General features: G+C 39.1%; 1 protein-coding gene across 4 annotated transcripts in view; it reads right to left on the minus strand.

The window, feature by feature from the left end:
- Positions 1 to 725: 725 nt before the first annotated feature.
- The window catches only part of LOC145981853 (uncharacterized), a 79,587-nt gene continuing 59,283 nt past the window's right edge, over positions 726 to 21,029 (minus strand). For all 4 annotated transcript variants that reach the window (XM_083115304.1, XM_083115303.1, XM_083115301.1 and 1 more), the window contains exons 11-14: positions 16,133 to 16,258; positions 9,340 to 9,494; positions 6,297 to 6,378; positions 726 to 1,613 (exon numbers count right to left, since the gene is read on the minus strand). In XM_083115304.1, the coding sequence (XP_082971430.1) occupies positions 1,603 to 1,613; positions 6,297 to 6,378; positions 9,340 to 9,494; positions 16,133 to 16,258 (374 nt within the window). In that variant the 3' untranslated portion in view covers positions 726 to 1,602. The remainder of the gene's footprint in view (positions 1,614 to 6,296; positions 6,379 to 9,339; positions 9,495 to 16,132; positions 16,259 to 21,029) is intronic.

The following is a 21,029-nucleotide window of genomic DNA, read 5'->3' on the forward strand; positions in this document are numbered from 1 at the left end:
AGGAATGTGCCGAAGCCGATTACAGGTGTATGAAAATCGGCCGAAATTGACACATCGGCATCGGTATCGGAATCGGCAAAAATCCGATATTTAAACCGGTACAGATTATACTAGAGTCTTTACCTTCTAATAACTTTTATATTCTAGTTTTGTAAGATTTATTGAAAATTTGGTTATGATTCGTCATTATTGTAGAGTTTTTGTAATAAAATTATTGGAAACTCATTCAGAGGATCAACCTAACTATAGATCGGAAATAAAACAGTACATTGCTGAACCAGGTTCTGCTGTTGTATTGGAAATTCAAAAATGAATATTCAAACCTGAAGCAAGTCCTGAGAAAATACTTGGGCATACCTGCTGCATCAGTATTCAGTGATTGAGTGTTCAGTGTTGCTGAACAGATTTGCGATAAGAGAACAAGTAGGTTACTTCCTGAAGTGCTTCCAAATCTCGTGTTTCTGAAGTTGAATCTGGCAGAACAGGAATTCATTTTGCATTTCAAAGAACTGCTTGTGTACTAATGTTTAATCTCTTGAGAATCCATGTTCTTCTTAAAGATTCACATAACATTTTGTAGATGCAAATGTACATTCGCATCTCTTGAGAATATATATGTATATACATATGATATGCAATAGAAATGTACATAGAAAATGTATTTTTGTCATGCTGAAAATAACATCCCATTTCTGTTTAACAATCTTATGTATCGGAATCGGTTAAATATCGGCATCGGTTCCAAAAATTATCGGTGAGTACATCGGCATCGGTAAATTTTCAGCTTCGTCACATCCCTACTGGCAGATTTTAAGGGGGAGAGGGGCAATTTCCCCAGGGTCCTTCTTGTATTACTTCAAATATAGCGTGATTGGGGGGGGGGGGAATTGTTGAAAATAAATTGAACTGTTATTCTCATTTTTTCAAATGAAGATGAAGTTACAAGGGAGAGGAGTAAATCTCAATACAAAAACATTATTGTGAACACTCGTATACGAACTTCACGCGACGCAACTGGGTATGAAGCAGTAAATAGAACAATGACATAATATAGGACAATACTTTATAATTGAAAAAATGCTCCCATGTTCCCTGTATGCAAAAATTAGCTCCTGTTATTAGAATAACTTCTGTGTGGAACTTTATCGCCTCTTCCTAATCCACTTTGTTACTTCTTGCAACTGCAAATTGGATTAAGTTTAATACAGTACAGATAGGATGGTATATGTTTTGTGTAGGAAAATAGCAGTAGAGGCATTAAGATAAAGTGCATTTATTATTTACACTACTTCTGGTCTTCTGAAAATAACCTATCTATGCAGAGATCTTTTCACTCAAGAAAATAATATATAAATTTTGGCACATTTTTTAAAATTTACAAATACTTTTCTTTTTTTTACAAGGTATGAACATTTCATTTTTTCTTTAATGCAATATTACTGTCTTAAACTGGCAGCAATATTTTTTTGTGAAAAACAAGGATGTAACAATGGAAAATAAAGCATTGAAAAACTAAAAACACTGCAGTCTCTGGTCTCGTAAAAATCTGGATCCTTAAATATCCATAGAAACATCTACTGCTCACTGTTGCTGCTTCATATGTCATTCACAGCCTGCAAAATTGTAGAAAATTATGTAATCAAAGGATAATTCCACGTAATAACAATAATATCTTGAATGTAACCTAAAACTTAACAGATATTTTATTTCTCAATGGTTCAATGATCCGTTTCAAATGCAATATTCGTTAAACTGCAAGTAAAGGGTGTTCCGTATAGGATGCCGAATTTGAATCGATTGCTATTGTTTTGTTTCGAGGTTGGCAGCCCTGCTGTTACCAATGTTGGCATCTGTTGTCGTGCCGATTAATGTAGCCTCAATTGTTTTGACTCGTTTGTTGTGGTTTCCTTCCGTAAATCCTCGAATAATCCAGGAGCGTGAAATCCATCCATCCGCTGACAACGACTGTGTGGTGTGGGTTTTGGCAGGTGGAGTGTGATATTACACCCTGTGATGTCTTCTTATGGGGGTTTGTGAAATCACAGGTGTACGCCAACAAACCACAAACCCCTTTGGAACTGAAGGCGGAAATCATACGGGTGATTGGTGGCATCAGGACAGACATCTGGAGAGGGTTATCAATAATTTTGTGGAGCGTATAAATACATGCAGACTCAGTAGGGGTGGACATATGCCTGGCATTGTCTTTCATACGTAAATGGGAGATGTTACTGCTTATGTAAAATATAACTATTTTCATGATATTTTCCCTATTTTTATTTAATTTTCTAATTCGGCGTTCTATACGGAAACCCTATACAAGTGTGCAACAAATTGTATTTTCAATTTTGTTATTTAGCGCCACGTTTGCCTGATGAGGACGAGTGATGAATAGATAAAATTGATGAACGGACATTCATCAAGAAGGCCCAGCTGGGGACATGAACCCAATAATTTATGTGATGAGTATGGCTTGGAAGTTGACCTAAAAAAAAAATTCCTCTTAAAATGGAAACTTGATTCTTTCATAAATTGCATGAGAGTAGTTGAATAATACGATAGAACCCGTTGTTTGGTGGTTTAAACCGCAAAGGGATAAAAGCAATTGGGATGTCATAAAAGTAAAGTGTTGTACACACAAGGTTAATATCTCTGAACAGTTTGCCATACTCTGAGCAGTAAGGTCGTAAGTTTCGAGTGAGCGGAGGTTTGTACACTTCAACCGCGTGGCGGCGCTAGCGTGCGTGCATGAGAGACAAGATGGTGGTCACGCCACAACAGCATGCTCAGTGCATCGTATGGTATGCAAAATTGGGATACTGGACACCATTATCTTTCAACAGGATGGTGCTCCGCCACATTGGGCTCTCGTAGTGCAGGATCATCTTAATGGGATATTCAATGTTCGCTGGTGTGGACGTGCTCCCATGGTTAACGCCTGCAGATTTTTTTTTTGTGTGGGGGTACGTCAAGTCATTGGTGTATGCACAAAAACCACAGACTGAAGCCGACCTGCAATTGCAGATTGGAGCGGCCATTCAACAGATCACTCCAGAGTTGCTGCACGCCACGTGGCACAACATGTCTGCACGGTATGAACTGTGCCGTGTCCGCAATGTGTTGAGTGTTAATGTGGTGGGATACAAAATCTGTGACTCTCCTACACATGTATATACCATGAACAGGCAATAAATTTGAATGGTTTCTGGTATACAGAGGTTGTTCAGCGTATATTTGACCAAACGCGATTCCTCCCCCTCCACTGAGAATGAACTCACCCAACCTTGGTCAGGCATGTTTGTCAGTGTAGTGTGTGAGCTGTAAAAGAGTGGTTGTGTTTTCTCACTGGGCCAAAAATCCCACCCAAACTGAGCCGCTTTTTGGGAGGAGTGCCTTGTATAACTTTCCAAGTGTTTGCATTTTCTCGCTTTCCCGAAAATGCTGCCAAAACAGTTGCTTTTGGGAAGGTTATGTTGTAGCCTTTTATGACGCAAAGTTCAGTGTGTCAATGATCAGGAAGTAGTGTAAGAGCAAGAATTGTGACGTTAGTTTGACTTTATTCAAGAATGTGATCGGCAAGTATAAGGATTGCATGGCCCCAGCGTTCGGTTCTCCAACAAAGGGGACGAGAACACGGCCGTGCACACAAGCCACCACCAGTAAGCAGGTGCAAGGTGCAGTTAACAGTTTCCAAAGACATATTTAGATGATTTTCCATCTGTCTTTGGGTCGGTGGATTCTCTTGCATGCCCATTCTGCGAAGTTTTGCCTGCATACTGGTGGTGGCTTGTGTGCACGGCCGTGTTCTCGTCCCCTTTGTTGGAGAACCGAACGCTGGGGCCATGCAATCCTTATACTTGCCGATCACATTCTTGAATAAAGTCAAACTAACGTCACAATTCTTGCTCTTACACTACTTCCTGATCATTGACACACTGAACTTTGCGTCATAAAAGGCTACAACATAACCTTCCCAAAAGCAACTGCGAGAAAATGCAAACACTTGGAAAGTTATACAAGGCACTCCTCCCAAAAAGCGGCTCAGTTTGGGCGGGATTTTTGGCCCAGTGAGAAAACACAACCACTCTTTTACAGCTCACACACTACACTGATAAACATGCCCGACCAAGGTTGGGTGAGTTCATTCTCAGTGCAGGGGGGAGGAATCGCGTTTGGTCAAATATACACTGAACAACCTCTGTATAACACTTTACTTTTGTGACATCCCAAACAAATCACCTGGTAGTTTTCTTTATATTTACTTGAAGGTTACATAAAATACATGGCAAGGTTTTTGTATAAAAACCATTCACCTCCTTTCATAATGGGCATTGCACAATACATAGCCGGTCAGCATCTGAAAATACAGTTGCATTTTGCATATTTTGTTTTATTATATTGTGACTAATTTTACTTCATAGCAATAATAGTGGCAAGCAAGGGACCTCAAAGTATGCTTCACAAAAAGTATTTTAAGTTTGCTGGACGACAAATAAATTTATCACAATTACGAGGGCCATTCGGAAAGTAACTAACATTTCGGTATAAAACAGAAAAGCACTGTTTCTGTTGAGACACTTATCATATTGGCGAACAAGGTTTACAATACCCATGTTAAAGGCATCTGCCGCCTGTGCATTCAGCCATGCAGTAACACCGTCCTTGAGCTCCTGGTCATTCTTGAAGCGCTGTGCCCCTAGTCACTTCTTCATTTGTGGAAAGAGATGATAATCGCTAGGGGCCAAATCTGGGCTGTAAGAAGGGTGGTCAAACAATTCCCACTGAAAATGTTGGAGAAGGTCCTTGATTCGAGCAGCAGCATGCAGGTGAGTGTTATCATGCACGAGAACAATGCCAGACCTCAACATGCCACGTTGCCTGTTTTGAATTGCTCGTTGCAATTTCTTCAAGGTTTCACAATACACTTGGGTGTTGATTGTTGTGCCTCGTTCTGCTGTGAGCTCAAGGACAGTGTTACTGCATGGCTGAATGCCCAGGCGGCAGATGTCTTTGACATGGGTATTGTAAACCTTATTCGCCAATATGATAAGTGTCTCAACAGAAATGGTGCTTATGTAGAAAAATAGCTTAGAGTTGTCTCTTTAAGTTGTATATACGAGGGATGATCGGAAAAAAAGGTTACAAAGCATGTAACTTTTGTTTTATTCACTGTAACGTAACAAAAATTTATGTGTAAATTAATAACATGTTTGTCTTGTTGCGAGTTTGAGGACTTCGGATTCTGACCATGTATACCTGAGAAGCGGACATTTAAAATGGTGACTCATCTAGAAAATTGGTCAAGAGTAGAAGTGAGGGCAGTGGTGCGGTTCCTGTGGGCCAAAAACACTACACCTGCTGACATTCATAGGCAGATTGTGGAGGTGTATGGGGAGGGGACAATTTCAAGGCAACATGTAGCGAAGTGGTGTCGTGCCTTCAAAGAAGGACGGACCAGTATTGTTAATGACAACCCTGTACACAGCAGCAGGCCCAGTACCTCAACCACTGACGTGAACTGTGCTCTTGTGGATGAGTGTATTCGTGAGGACAGAAGAAGAACATTATGCTCAATATCAGCTGAGCTGGGACTACCATTTGGTTGGCTGGCCACCATTATCTGACATGTGATGATGTCAAAAGAGCTGCCTCACGGTGGCTACGAGAACTTGACGTGGATTTCTGTGCAACCGGTATGGAAAACCTCATCTACCGTTGTGACAAGTGCTTGAACAAAAAAGGTGATTACATCGAAGACTAGTGTTGAGTGCCCTCCATCATTAGGTGTGTTGATCTTCCAGCTATGTCTAACACATACGCCATAATAGGCTTTGTAACCTTTTTTCTCGATCATCCTTCGTAATAAAAACTCTCACAATGTCCTGGTGTTTCTTTTATACCCTAACGGAAGTTACTTCCGAATGACCCTCATCATTAATTAATTCATTGTCGAACATTTCAGTTAAAAAATAATATTGTGCTGTTGCGCTGACCGTATTTTCTATTAATGGGAACTTTCTAAAAAGGCCATATCAGGACATTCATTACATAAACCTCAAAAGTGAAGAATTATGCAACCAAAACACCAAAAAAAAATATACTGAAAAATTACCTAAAAGCCAAAAAAGGCTGAAAAATTCAAAATAAAAAAATTGTTTTTTGGTTCTAACAGAACAATGATTCTTCATCAACTTCCGAGCCCTAGTGATGATTGATGAAAGTGAACATGGGCCACTTAATGTGCTTCACCATTGAGCTGGCTAATGGTTACAAATTAAGCAAACCAGCACACTTACCCAAATCTAATTCAAGCTTTGTCTGCAAAAGTTCCATCAAAAATTCGTCATTCCAATACTCCGTATCTTCACTAGACACATCCTGCAATGAACACAAAATGAGTTACTCCCAGTGTATTAAATGTCTTGTAATAAATTTACATAAAGGTTCTTCTCTTTTTGTTGTTTTCATCAACACATTTCTGATTAAGCCTATTTGAGCATAAGTGGAGAAAGAACAATAAAAAAATTCTCATGCACACAATGAACAAGTAGGTCAATGTCTAAAAACAAATGTTTATTTTTGTACTAGCAAAGGCCAATCTGTCTCTATCCTAAGAAAATAAGTTTTGGGAATATTCAAAATTGAGTCAACATTGATATGATAATTACGAGGGTCGTTCAAGAAAAAAGTTTCCCTTTTTTTTTTTTTTTTTTTTTTTTGGAGAAAGTACGGAGCCCGATTAATGAAATGAAGCTAGCAATATGTTCTCTCGTCTTTCCTCTACATTTACACACAATGCAATGTTCGTGTGGGCTACCGTGCATGCGTGGCACATGATTAGCATGAGTCATGTAGTGAGAAACGTGGCCTGGCCATAAGGAGTAGCGAGTCATGGCGGTGTGGATTATTGCTCACAGAGTTTTTGAAGAAATGGGGAAACAGTCAATGCTGCACTTTATTGCCAAACACTGGAGAAAGTGAAGAAAGCAATTTACCGCAAACGTCCTGGACTCTTTCTGCTGGTGTCAATCTTTTGGATGACAATGCTCGTCCCCATTCGGCAGCACTAACACAGGATAAACTTCGATAAATGAAATGGGAAAGATTACCACACCTGCCCTACAGCCCTGACTTGGCCCTGGGTGCCTTGTTTCCTGCACTGAAGTCCCAGCTGCAGGGTCAACGTTTTCAACTGATTTGGAGGTTCAGACAGCTGTGAAAAGTGTTCTTCATTCCCTGGACCCCGAATTTTTTGCAGATGGCTTTCAAAAACATGTGCAACGATGGGACAAATGCTTGTGCCGCCTTGGAAATTATGTCGAGAAGTGAGAAAGGACCATGCTGATTGGTGCAACTTGATTTTTGTCTGTAACTTAAGAAATACATTTTTTGCAACATAGGGAAACTTTTCCCTTGAACGACCCTCATATAACCTACATTACAATGCATGCAACCAAATATGCCAGAAGAAAAATATTCTTCGAGAAATGCATCATCACACATAATACTTAGACTTCAGGGAAGTATGAGGGAGTCAAATGAAAATCTCAATTTGTTTTGTGTTCATCTAGTAGATTTCTGCACGCAGGGTTGCAAAAATTTGCTGAATTTTAGAATGGACGCTATGACAAATCGTCATACGTTGTTGTGTTTTCTCTTTAAAATTACTAAGTGACACTTTCATGGGAACGTTTGTACAAAAATGGGACCATCTGCTGCATTTTGCTTTGTGTGTTGCCCGCTGTGTATGTTTGTTCATACTTGTTATTCACTCTATTAAGTTTACAATTCACTATTTCTCTCAGTTTTTGTTTGTTTGTTTGTTGCCACCTGTCTTGTAATTTTGTACATGCCTGGTGACACTACCAGACGTAATGAAATCGATCGCAAACAAAAACTCACGAAAAATGAACCATAAACGTATTAGCAATGATTAACTCTCTTCACAATTGACTGATTGATTGAGCTGGTGTTTTAAGTCCACTTTATGCACAGTATGTCTAATTGGGACTGGACCTACAGTTTAAAGTGGGATCCAAACCACTATAAATTGGTATCATAGACCTATTATGACTTGACTTGTATGTAATCCTTGATATGTTCCTTCTCGTGAAATATCTCGTCATCATTGCATTATTGTAAGAATTATGGTTATAATTCCCATTAATAATAGTATTATATTTTGATGATGAAATCATCTAATTAGGCCCGTGGTTACCATTATTGCTCTGACGGCACCTGTTGTTAGTCAGGGGCTTTGATCTACTAGGTGATATGGGTGGTTTTGGGTTGTTGACATTAGTTATTTTGATTCTCTGGAAAAAATAGCAATTAATAATGCAAATACATAAGATTGGATAAATGCTACGGCTGTTTCTATAATAATTAACATGATTTGTGCTAAAATTAATATTCAAAGTCCAATAATTTCTAATATTGTTCCTGTATTTCCAATTATCGATATTATTAGATGCCCAACTATTATGTTTGCTGCTAGTCACACTGATAGAGCTATTGGGCGAATTAAATTTCTAATTATTTCAATACACACTATAATTGGTATTAATAGTGCTGGTACGCCCTCTGGCACTAGATGTGCAAATATAGTATAAGTGATAGTCAAATGGGTAAAGCTAATGTTAAAGTAAAAACTAGGTGGCTTGATCTGGTAAATACATATGGGAATAGCCCTATTGAATTGTTGAATAAAATTATTGAAAACATACTAATAAATATGAGAGTTCTTCCCTGGTGATTACGTATTCCCAAAAATGTTTTGAATTCTTCATGTAACCATGATACCACTGGGTATTGAACCTGGGACCCCTTGATTACAAGGCGACAACGCTGACACTGCGCTACTGGGGAGGCCCTAACTCTCTTCACAACAATGTATATTTGTTATGTTGTCTTGCTACGTGAGTGACTTACTGTTTTCATCCAGCTGTGAAATCGAGACAATCATAATGTCTCACTTAGAAACCTAAAATTCCAGTGTTGGACCCAGTATCATGAGGACAGCTGGCAAACTATTTGAAAAAGAGAAGTACCAGGCTCTGGGCAAGAATTACAGCTAACAGCAACAATGAAACTTAAAGCACCTAGCATATGCCATGCAATAAAAAAAAGTCAGATTTGCAAGCTACAGTGTTGCACCACTGAGGCGGTTCATGTAATTTTTTAAATCAAGTTTACCACAATATGTAGATCTCTCTGAAATATCCAAAGTTCATGCTTGCGTAACAAATTAAATATGTTTTCATGTAACTAATTTACATAAAATACACAACATACTGCTTTGCACATGCCTACATGCAATTATGACTCAGCTATACTCACATGTTCACTTGAATTAACTGAACTTCTCAAAGCACCATCTTCAATCTCGCCATCGTCTGTCTCTAGACTTGAATCTGAGGGATCATCTGTTTCATGATTTGAATCTGAGTCATCGTCTGTCTCACGATCTGAATCTGAGGAACCGATTTTACTTTCTAAAACAGAATACACAAATAAGAATATATTAATGGAAGGAAACAGTAAACACTACTATGAAACCCTACTCTGCTCAAAGATAGGGTGACCAACTTTTAGCCATGAAAGTAAGGGAGATTTAGTCTGAACAAATTTTGTGTATTTTTAGTGGTGCGAAATCATTCCAGTAAATGTTCATGGATTGGATAATATTAAACAAAGTATAAAATTTACATCTATATACTGTGCGAGTCTGTTAAAAGAGGCCCCGTGGAAAATGTGCTCCTTGCATGTAGACAACCCTGGTACACCGAAGAGAAGAGCGGGGTAGAGAACATTCCAGGATATCGGTGCCAAGCCGTTTAGACAACTTGACATAAACGTAAATTAATGAAACATCTCTTCTGTAAATACAGTACAGTGTGACAACAACCTACCTAGAGGAGGTGCTGGAAATGTCCTCTGTTGACCTCGAGGCACGTGTGCAGAAGATACCACATGTTCTGAAAAGCACGGGCGAGGACATCCTGCGGGATGGCCTGGATAGCTGTGATAATGTTGTTCTGGAGTTCTTCGAGTGTGTGAGGATTGTTGCACTTGTCCCTTTAGAGCTCCCCACAAGAAGGAATCACAGGGTGATATATCGGGAAAACGAGGTGGCCAAGGTTGGTTCGTGCCACGGCTGTTGACACAATCAGGCGAGAACACTGACTCAATGCGCGTGATCGTCGCACATGCTGTACGCGCCGTGATCCTGCTGAAAGTAAGCGTTCCTTCGCTCATCCTTAGTCAGTTGTTCAACAAACACGTTGAATATGTTACTGATGTAACAAGCACAGTTCACAGTCTCATGGAAGAACACGGGGATGATGCAGCGTGACAACACGGAACACCAGACACAGAGTTTCTGGGCATGCAGTGGAACCTCCATGAACACGTGTGGATTGTCACCTGACCAGTGTCACGTGTTCTGGGAGTTTATGTAGCCTCACAGATGGAACCATGCTTCATCGGAAATGAACAAGTAACCATCCTGCAGCACCTCCGGAGCAATATTGGACAGAAACCACTCACAAAACTGCACGCGAGCTGCGAGCTGCCTTGTCCACATCCCGCACCTGATGCATCACTGTAACTTTCAATGTGTGCCAGTTCAAGTCCTGCTTCAAGATCTGCATAGCGGTTGACTGGGACACCTACAACTGTTGTGTCAAACGCCGAGATGATTTTCGTGGACTGCATATTATTAGCTGCGCTGCGTCGCCCACCTTTGCCTCAGTGCGGACAGTCTTTGGACGCACTTTTGGCCTATTCAGCACGGATCCGGTTTCCCGTCATTTTGCAATCAGTTTTTGCATTACTGATTTGCTTGGGGCCTTCGCTGGAATTCCATTCACCGCGAACTCCATCGTAAACAAATCTGCACACTGTTTCCAAGAACCAAGGCGTACATACATATCGACAACAAAGATACGCTGCTGCACCGTTAATACCATGCTGATCCACCGAACCACACTCACAACTTTCCTCGGTGCTCAACTGCACTCAACTGACCTGCACGCTGCCTGCCTCACGGTCATTACTGGACACTTTCTTTTCAATCCCCCTCTATGTCAAGTTGTCTAAACTGCTTGGTACAAATACCCTGGAATGTTCTTTACCCCGCTCTTCTCTTCGGTGTACCATGGTTGCCTACATGCAAGGAGCACATTTTCCACGGGGCCTCTTTTAACAGACTCACCCAGTATATAAAAATGGATGTGTGTGTGTGTGTATGCGCGTGTTTGTTCCGGCATAACTCTCGAACGCCTGGAGCGATTTCAACCAAACTTGATACACATATCACTTGCATCCCATAATACTGTGGGGATAAGACACCACTGGCACCCCTAGGGGAGGGGGTCGGAAGGGGGTGACATGTAAAAATAATCGAAAACGACCGATATTAGTGTGGAATCCATAGTTTTCGGGGTCGCAATGCCATTTAACTCCAAGTTCATTTTACACTTTAGTTAGAATTCATTATTTTCCTGTCTAATAGAAGATTGGGATAAATAAATACCCGGACAACAATAGGCAATCAGCCAGTACAGAATAAAAATGTACAAATTTGCATGTTTCTTGGTCTTAATCTGTATGTAATAGTCCACAGATGCTCCAGAACTAAGCATTTTTTATCTTGTGCAAATTTCATAAACTATTTACAACTGTACTCACAATTAATTGCTAACTTTAGTTTCCAGTTAACTATTTCTAAGCTGCATTGATTTCTCTGAACAGTTATTTATTGCTTATCAGTGAAAAATTTCTTTGCGTGGGCATTTAAACCTGGAATGCTGAAAACAAAGCTTAAGGTCTTACTAAGGTTTGGAACATCAATTTGTTTCTTAAATTACTGAAAATCTTGACCTCTCTTTGTGTTACACTTCCTGTTTTTACCACATTCACAATCACACCCAATGAACGCTCAACGTCCAAGATCTTGCAGTTGTATGGCTCGCCAAACTCGTATTATATTGGAACGAACTGATATTTCGTGATCTTCATTGCTAATGAAATGTACGGGAGAAATAGAATGTTAATACGTGAGCTGGGAGAATAATAATAATAAAAAAAATAGTTCTAAGCAGCTCCCATATCCCCAGAAGAGAGAAGCATAACATGATAATGCAATTTGAGCTTTATAGACTTCCCCTCTTCACCAAAGCTTGGTTGTAATGTCTCCAGTTACGAACTTTCTCTATCATGAGTTCAACGCTCCTTGTTATGGATTTTCCAAGTTCGTAACTTGATCAGATCGAAAAAGAGACAGCGATTAACCTCAAACTTCTGCCTCTTACGTGTCGCTACGCATTAGAAGAATGTCTAAACAAATATTTTCCTGTAGTTTACGGTTATTACAAGCACAAGAAAACAGTTTTTCGTTGTGACATTTCAGGAGAACACACACTCCCTTCATCAGACATTTATTTATATTTTGACTAAAGATACAGTTATAACAATGGTTAGCAATTTTTTAAACAAAAATAATCTGTTACATAATGGATGTTGTCAATGTTACATTGTTGTAATATAGTAACTTAACTGTGAAAAGAAGCAGTCTGTTATTTTTATTTCAGATAAAAAAAAATAAAAAAAATTGATCACATTATTTATTTATTTAAAATTATGAATCCCAAATATCATCAGGTAATTCAAAGTCATGATTCTTTTCACAAAGTGTCTTGATGTTTTCTGTTACATTAAATTTTAAAGATGGTGGCTTACTCCATTTGTGAAAAAGAAAACTCCATACTGGATCTATGTTACCATTTTCATTATTTAATTTATTCCAGTGTTCTTCTGCAATGAACGAACCTTCCCAAACATTCAACTCTATGTTTCCCGTCAATCAATATGCAAGCAATGCGTACATACAAGAAAAACTATTATTCATCTATTACGGGAAGATTTTTATCCTGAAGATGGCAGATTAAAACATAGTTTCTGTACGTGCCATAAAAGGAAGCACGCAAACCTGACATACGGCTTAAAAACTTCCGCCCTCCAATTTTAAAGGTGTTCACAATCATGAAGAAAGCCTCTGTATGCTCCTTCCACAAAAAAACCTCCATCTCTTCTCAGGTATTGATCCTGGTGTGCCATGAATAAGCTCAACTTGAGGTTCAAGGTGCAGCACATTATTTATCCAATGACTCTTTAGTCTATGGGTGTTCCTAGGAAATACAGGAGTGTTGGCTGCCCTAGTCAAAGATGACCTGGAACTCTGAATGCAAGGAGTATACTGCATCCCCAGTGAATGTGGACAAACAGAAAAGCGATGAGAGGACTATCGAAGCTATACCAGCCAATCAGAAAAGTCACGATGAACAGTATCACAGGATCACCAAATTTTATTACCAGACACCAAAATTATAACCAAATGCACCAGTTACGGTGACAGAAGAGTAACAAAACCTGCAGCCATTGCCCAAGAAAGCATGAACAACAGGGACATGAGGCTTCAGCTTGGTCACGTCAGGAATCCACTTCTCTACAAAAGCACGCATCCTCATTGAAACATGAGGATCCAGAGCGAACCAATCGCAGGATAGAATATAAGGTCCGCCTCCTAATCCATGCATATTTAACCTTGCACTTGGTCACCAATCAACATTCCCTGGTGATGACAGGAGTGCATGCACTCGGAATGTTGGAAGTTAATGCTGACTTAACCAGGCTAGTAATCCAAGAATGTCTGGCAATAAAAAAATCCTCACGCCACGTGCAAAGAAGGACATTTTCGTGAACCACGACGCGAAATAAATAAACAAGCAAAATACGAGGGTTATTTTTTAAGTAAGGTCCGTTTTGCAATAAAAACAAAGATGTTTTTTCAAAAAAACTACGAGTTTTTGGATACCCTCCTCATACAACTCTGCCACCTGTGATGATAGCCACACACTGTCATTTTCACTTCTTCAACAGTGTCTAAATGCTTGCCACCCAGGAAGGTCTTCAGATGGCGGAAGAGGTGGTAGTCACTAGGCGCAAAGGTGTTTGTGAATATCGTTTGAAATTGTACGCGAGTGTGGGAATGAGTGCACATATAGGATCCCGGCATTCTTTGAGCAGCATCATGGCAACTGTGTTTTGTTACTGGACTTTTTGCCACAAGGAACAACAATTAAGTCAGCTTCCGTGAGTAAATTGCTATCATCATAGGCGGCAGAGTTCTATGAGTAGGGCATCCAAAATCTCATAGTCCGTTACGATAAATGTTTAAACCGGCAAGGAAATTATGTAGAAAAATAGAGAAGTGTATGTAAATTCAGAAAATAAATGGTTTCTTGAAAAACATATACTTACACATTTTTATTGTAAAATGGACCTTACTTGAAAAAAGGGGGGAGGGAGGGAGGGAGGGGGGGGAGAGAGAGAGAGAGAGAGAGAGAGTGTGAGTGTGTGTGTGTGTGTGTCTCTGTCTGTCTGTCTGTCTGTCTCTCTCTCGCTAATACAAGTGCGTAGAACTGCATGAAAACATAGAACTTAAAAAGGTTTGAGAAAATTGTTTACCCTGACATTTCTACCGATTTCTTACCATAAAATCTTCTGACGAACTAAATCGGGCAGGATGAAGAAAAGTTAGAGAATGGATCGTGGTACAGTTGTAAAAAAAGCATGTCGCAGGGTCGGATACTCCATTTCGTTTGAAACATGTCCGCTGGTGGAGCAGAATTTAGATTTGGACATAATTTTATTTTTATTCCTGAAAACATATTCCTTTGAATTCGATTTCCCTCTCCCAGGGAGTGGCATTCACAGATTATGCTACATTTTACCATTATGCCAAAAATAGGATGCTAGGTGTCAACAAAGATCAAACTGTACTTGGTTTAGTATTATTTTGCTGGGGTTGGCATCGCTGATTGAGGAAAGTCTTGCTGGTTCCTCGGCTCTTGCCGATCTTCGCAACCTCCCCCCACTCCCTTCACTACCCCTTCCACTCCTCACCCATCTGTCTGTAGGATGATCGCCGATGTTCCTCACCGAGCATCAGCAACCCTGTGACTATCGTGTTTGGGCTGCTGCTAGAGCAGTCAACTTTTGACAGTTAATTGTACGTACATCGCGCTCATAATTTTATAACGAGCATTAAACTCCTAAAAAGTAGAGAACTTGAAATAAGTAGAAATTAACTGTAGGAAGTTCATTCCTGGTTCTAGATTCAATTTTCAATGGGTGTACATTTCAGAACTTTTGATTCTAACTTGAATGGTGTGTGTACTCCTGATAATTCTGCCTATGTACTTCATGTACACTTAGAAGCAGTTTTTTTTGTCATTTTTTAATGCTGCATTGAACAAACAGTAAAGTAGAACATCAACATTTTTGATGCATTATTTGAAACCAGGACTCCTTGATTACAAGGCAACGATGGTACCATTATTGCATTGGGAAGCCAGAACCTGTGAGCTTCGATACTTTCTAACCAAAATATCTCAGATAACAGTCAAAAGTGTAGATTTATATATCTTCAGAGATACAGGGTGTTCATGAAGTCCCGGTACCATTACAAAAACATTACGGAAACTACATGCAATAGAACAATCAAACCATAATATTTCAACAAGATGGGGCACTCCCTCATTGGTCCTTGGACGTCTTCTGAATGGACATTTCCCTGGCAGGTGGATAGGCCGTAATGGACCTATTCCCTGGCCATCGTGTTCTCCTGATATCACACCCTTGGATTTCTTCTTCTGGGGGTATGTCAAGGATTGTGTTTACCGCACTTCTGTTCCAGATGTTGCTAGTCTTCGAAGAAGAATAACGGAGAGTATCCTATCTGTCACTGGTGATAAGCTGGGGCGTGTATGGGCAGAAGTGGATTACCACCTTGATGCTCCGAGAGCAACTAGAGGGGCGCACATTGACGTGTGTGGCATATAAACGTGGAGAGTTGTAGCTCATTTTGCAATCAACAGTATTGTTCTATTGCATGTAGTTCACGAGCTATGTTTATTTTTGTAATGGTACCGGGACTTCATGAACACCCTGTATACCTTGGAAGGTCTGAGGGATCACAAAAAACTGGTTACTAATCTTGTTCCTGTTTCAAATAACATCATATCACAAAACAATTACTTAAATGAAATAGTAAAACTAGTTTTCTTACCTGAGTCTTGCACTGAAACTGGCTGAAACTTATGAACTGTATTAAGTGTATCTTGGTGTGTGGTTTTAAAATCCGTGGTTTCATGAATTTTTAAATGTTCCATATATTCTCTCTTCTCCGCGAAACCTAAAAGTGGGAAAAAATACTTGCATAGAGAATTATATGTGATTAAGTTTCATGTTTAATTACTACATCAAGCGCAACTGATATTTTCCGATTCCGATACCCCCCTTACTGCACCAGGCATTGATATTTTATTTGCATTCTTTGATATTTCCTTCTTATGCCATGGTTTGTGATATTTACACCCTACAAATCTTGAAATGAGGAAACAAAAGAAAAAGTTTGAACAGTTTTATTTCATTACGGAAAGATAAAATTGAGAAAAAATGAGAACGAAAAGATGGTAAGAAGATCATCAACAATGTTTTACAAAAATTCACTCGACTTCAGTTGCCATATGGCTGGTCAAACTTAATAAAATTAGATTATTTATTGAAGATGATATTATTTACATGCATGAAACAATTAAAATTCGGACTTAAGAAGCAATTTTCTTCTGGGTATTTTTTACCCAGCATGCATCCTGTCAGGTTAACAGTGGCAAGATAACAACTTGCAAACAGAACAAACATGCCAAATATTTCATCAATTCTTATAACACGGGCTAGTACTTGTTTTGCAATATACGAGGGCAAGTTGAAAATTCTTTGCCCCTATTTTTTTTCAGCTGAAATAGCGACGTGATTGAGAAAGTGAGATACCATATTTACTCATGTATAATGCGCACTTTTTCCCCAATTTTTTGCACCCAAAAACTTTGGTGTGTATTATGCATGGAATATTTTTTCATGTTTATGGAATCCTATCGTGTTATATATCGTAGTAAAGCTTGAATTCTGTAGTTTCTGAATATGGCAACAGTATTCCACTCAAGATGGCAACACTAATGTGAATGAAGTTGAAATAAACGCATCACAAAATGAAGGAACGTTCTGATTTTTGTCGCACTTTGGATGAAAGAAAAGATAAGGAGAACGAATATAATAATTAAAGTGTATTACTGACCAAATAATATGACTAGGGCTCGGAAGTTGAGGAAAAATCCTTTTTTTTTCCTAGTGTCCGAAGACGAGGCCCAACATAATACAGAGTGTTCCGTTCAAATCTCCCTAATTTCAATATTACAATATATACAAGGTCCTTTAACCGTAACTTGTATAGGAAGGTCGTGCTGTAAGTGGCAACTTTCTCTTGTTTTGAAGCTTTCAGCACGGTGTATACGACCAGACAGCACACGCCTGCAAAGATGTCAAGTCAGATAAGGAGGTGCCGTGCATATTCATTAAATATGTAATTAAAACAGAAGTTATTAATTAATTTGGATCACATTTATACATCCTTTTTTTTCGTTTTTAGGTCCTTTTTTTGACATTTTTAGGTATTGTTTTTTGGCAATTTATAGGTCTTCAACTTTCGAGCCCTAAATATGACATATATGGATTGTGTTAATGCCTTAATGAAATAAATCTTGTTCTGCTAACTGCTAGTTTAAGGGTCCTGAATGGGCCTCTTATAAATGTTACGTCAGTCATGGAAAAAGTATAAATTTTGAAGGTTTTTTTTTTAGAAAAAGTAGAGAGAAAATGAGCAATCCCACGCATAAAGGTTTAAAGGCCATTTTCCACGATTTTTGACTTTGTAATATAATGTATTGCGCCACAAGAAAAGCAGTGCCATTCGGGCAGACTTTGAGCATGACTTTGGGATGTGTATCAGCGGTATTTGTTGGGTGAGAAATAACAGAAAATAACTTCCTGAGTACTGCAAATCTATAATGTAATTTTGAGCTCCCTTTCTAGTATTACAGAATAAATAAGGTGGTTAAAGAGTGACAGCTTTAGGATGCTAAACACAGTGGAGGGAGAGGCTATGACTTATTGTTTGCACAAGAGGATATTCTCCTCTTGGTCCACATAGCAACAGGTGACTCATTGAATAGGTATGACGCCACTAGCTCTTGAATGGCATAGCAACAGCTTTATGACCTACAATTAATGGCCGTGTGCAGGAACGAAGATCAAATTTTAAACTGGGATCGGGAAAGGATCACTGGAAAATTCCATTGCACAAAGACGGTTCAACACTTGATTGCAATCTAGGAACATCAAAACGAGTTTATCTTCTGATCGGCCATTCACCACCGTTTTGGTGTCTGATCCTGGTTCACGATACTAACGCTTCGACTGCAGGCAGTTGTTTGTTAATATAAAAAGAGCGGAAAGTGATATTGAGGGCGTGCAAACGCTAGAGATGTTGGATGTACAATGCTGATAATTCGAGAAATGTGTAAACTAAAAACTGCCAAAATAATAATAATAATTTGTGGTTCTGTGGTGCAAAGTCGTAATGTTTATATATACACACTGTACTTTCTATCCCAGAACACAAAACATATATAAATGTCATATATTACGTGCAAGGTTTACGATATTGATACATGGTGTTGGAAATATGATTGTATAAATTTACGAAAATACATGTTACTGTCTATTTACACGACACGACAATATAAACATATAAGAATTAAGAAATGAAAAATTCAAATACTTACCACAGTACAGTAATAATAGAAATAATAATAATATATCTTTATTTGAGGGGGCAAGGTTCAGCATACGCTGTTCTCTCAAAATCGAGTGCATTTTGTAAGCCATTAAAGTCCCGTAGAAGAAGGTTCCATGCTTTCTCCTTCTCCTTTTGTGTTGTGCCATCAATTCTTTTTTAATGTTATTATATTTTTACACTCCACTACATCCTTGTACATATTGACAAGGTTGATTAGTACATTTCTCAAATTCAGAGAAGTTTGCAGCCCGAATTATTTTCTTCTCCTACATGTTGATACTTTAACACATCACATTACTCTATGGGGTTCTTGATAGTCATTTGTTTTAGCCAACCAATCAGGTATAGCCTTACAAATTAATCTCGGATCAGTTGAACGGAATCTTCTGAACATCGTTTTTTGTTGGTGCAATGCAAATCTTTAAACAAAGTTCATTTAGAGTGAATTAATATTGATCTCGTTCATCTGAACTTTAAAATAATCGGCGTTGGTGCATGCGGCCATAAGAAAGCCATTTCTTGAACATGGATTATACTGTGCATTATACAAGAGATACAATTTTTTTGTCACTTTTCCCCCATCAAAAACCACAGTACGCATTATACACGTGTAAATACGGTACACACAATGCAATAGGTTTTTCTTGGAACAGCCAAGCGTAAACTCTCGGCTGCTCCACGGCATGGAACTGCTGTCAGTTTGCAAAGATGGCTGTAGTACTCAACACGTCCACATCGTATGAGCAGCAAAGTGTTATTCGTTTTCTATGGAGCAAGGGACAAACGCCCATCGACATCCATAGGGAAATGCAGCCGATGTATGGGGAAAAACATCTCACATTGATAAGTGTGCGGTGGTGGCGTTGAGAGTTCGAAACCTTCATGACAATGAGCGGTCGGTCAGGGCATCCTCAATTTTCGCTCACAATTGAAAACATTGCCCATGTGGATGAAACGGTGAAAGTGGATCGGCGTGTGCATCTGAAGGACATTTCCAAGGCGCTTGGCATTACTTACGGTAGTGTTTACGATATCATTCACAAATCCTTACGGTATTGCCAGGTTTCATCTTGGTGGGTGCCTGAGCTCCAGTGGTGGTTCCATGATCAACCGGCCGAATTCTAAAACAGCGGCATCTCCAAACTAGTGGTGCAATGGGACAAATGCCTGAACTGTTGTGGTGACTATGTGGAAAAATAGTGCAAGGTACATAGAACAATTCCTATATTTTGATTTCCCTGCATGTTTATTATTTCGGCTGGAAAATATAGGGGCAAAGACTTTTCGATTTGCCCTCATAAATATATTTGTCTGCATCTATCCCAGAGCCAAAAAGAACGCACTGTATATTTGAAAAACTCAATATGCTGACCAAGGCAGATATTTATTTTATTATAAAACATAAACTAAACGTAACGTTTCAACCTTCTAGCAAGGTCTTCTTCAGACTCTGTACAAAGTACAAATGAAACAAGGTACAAAACAGGAATATACACAAACATTTCTCCCCTCCAGACGATTAGAAAGTTGTTCTGGAACATTCTAGCAGGTGGCTTTCCCTTGTCAACTGTACTTTCACCTAAAAGGCTAAACATATTTCCTTCCATCTAGAATGTGGTTGGTGACAAAAAGAAATTTTATAAAGAATATGGAGGACAGAATAAAGAAAATATGCATGAAAGAATGTGAAAAAGAAGGCAAAATAAATAGCCTATGGAAACAGCTGGAAAAGAATGGCTATGAGAAGCAGGATAGACTGGACATAAACAGAAGAAGGAAGAAAAGAGGAAGGGGAGAATTGGAAGAGAAAGAAAAAGAGGAAGAGAAAGAAAAAGAGAGAAGGTTTGGAATAAAGGAGTATGGGGAAGACCACAGAAAATATTTGCAAAGTGCTTAGGAAAGCGGGAATTAAAACTTACAGGAAGGGAGGGAGAAGCATCTTAGGAATAGCGAAGAATGCAAACAAGAAAAAGGAAAAAAGAGAAGAGGAAGAGGAAGGGATTATCTACGAAGTGAAATGTAAAGAATGTCAGTGTGTGTAGATAGGAGAAACGAAAAAGAGGCTGAAAGACAGGTTGAAACAACATAGGGATGATGTACGACTTAAGAGAGAGAGAAATGTGATATTTAAACACACGAGAGACACAGGACATGGCATAGAGTGGGATGAGGCTAAGCAGATAGGAAGGGAGAAGAGAATACTAGTGAGAAAATGGAAGGAGGCCAAGGAAATAGAGAAGAAAGGTGAAGAAGACACAATGAACTGGAA

Source organism: Lepisma saccharinum, chromosome 30, assembly GCF_977018435.1.
Source record: "Lepisma saccharinum chromosome 30, izLepSacc3.1, whole genome shotgun sequence".
NCBI lineage: Eukaryota > Metazoa > Arthropoda > Insecta > Zygentoma > Lepismatidae > Lepisma > Lepisma saccharinum.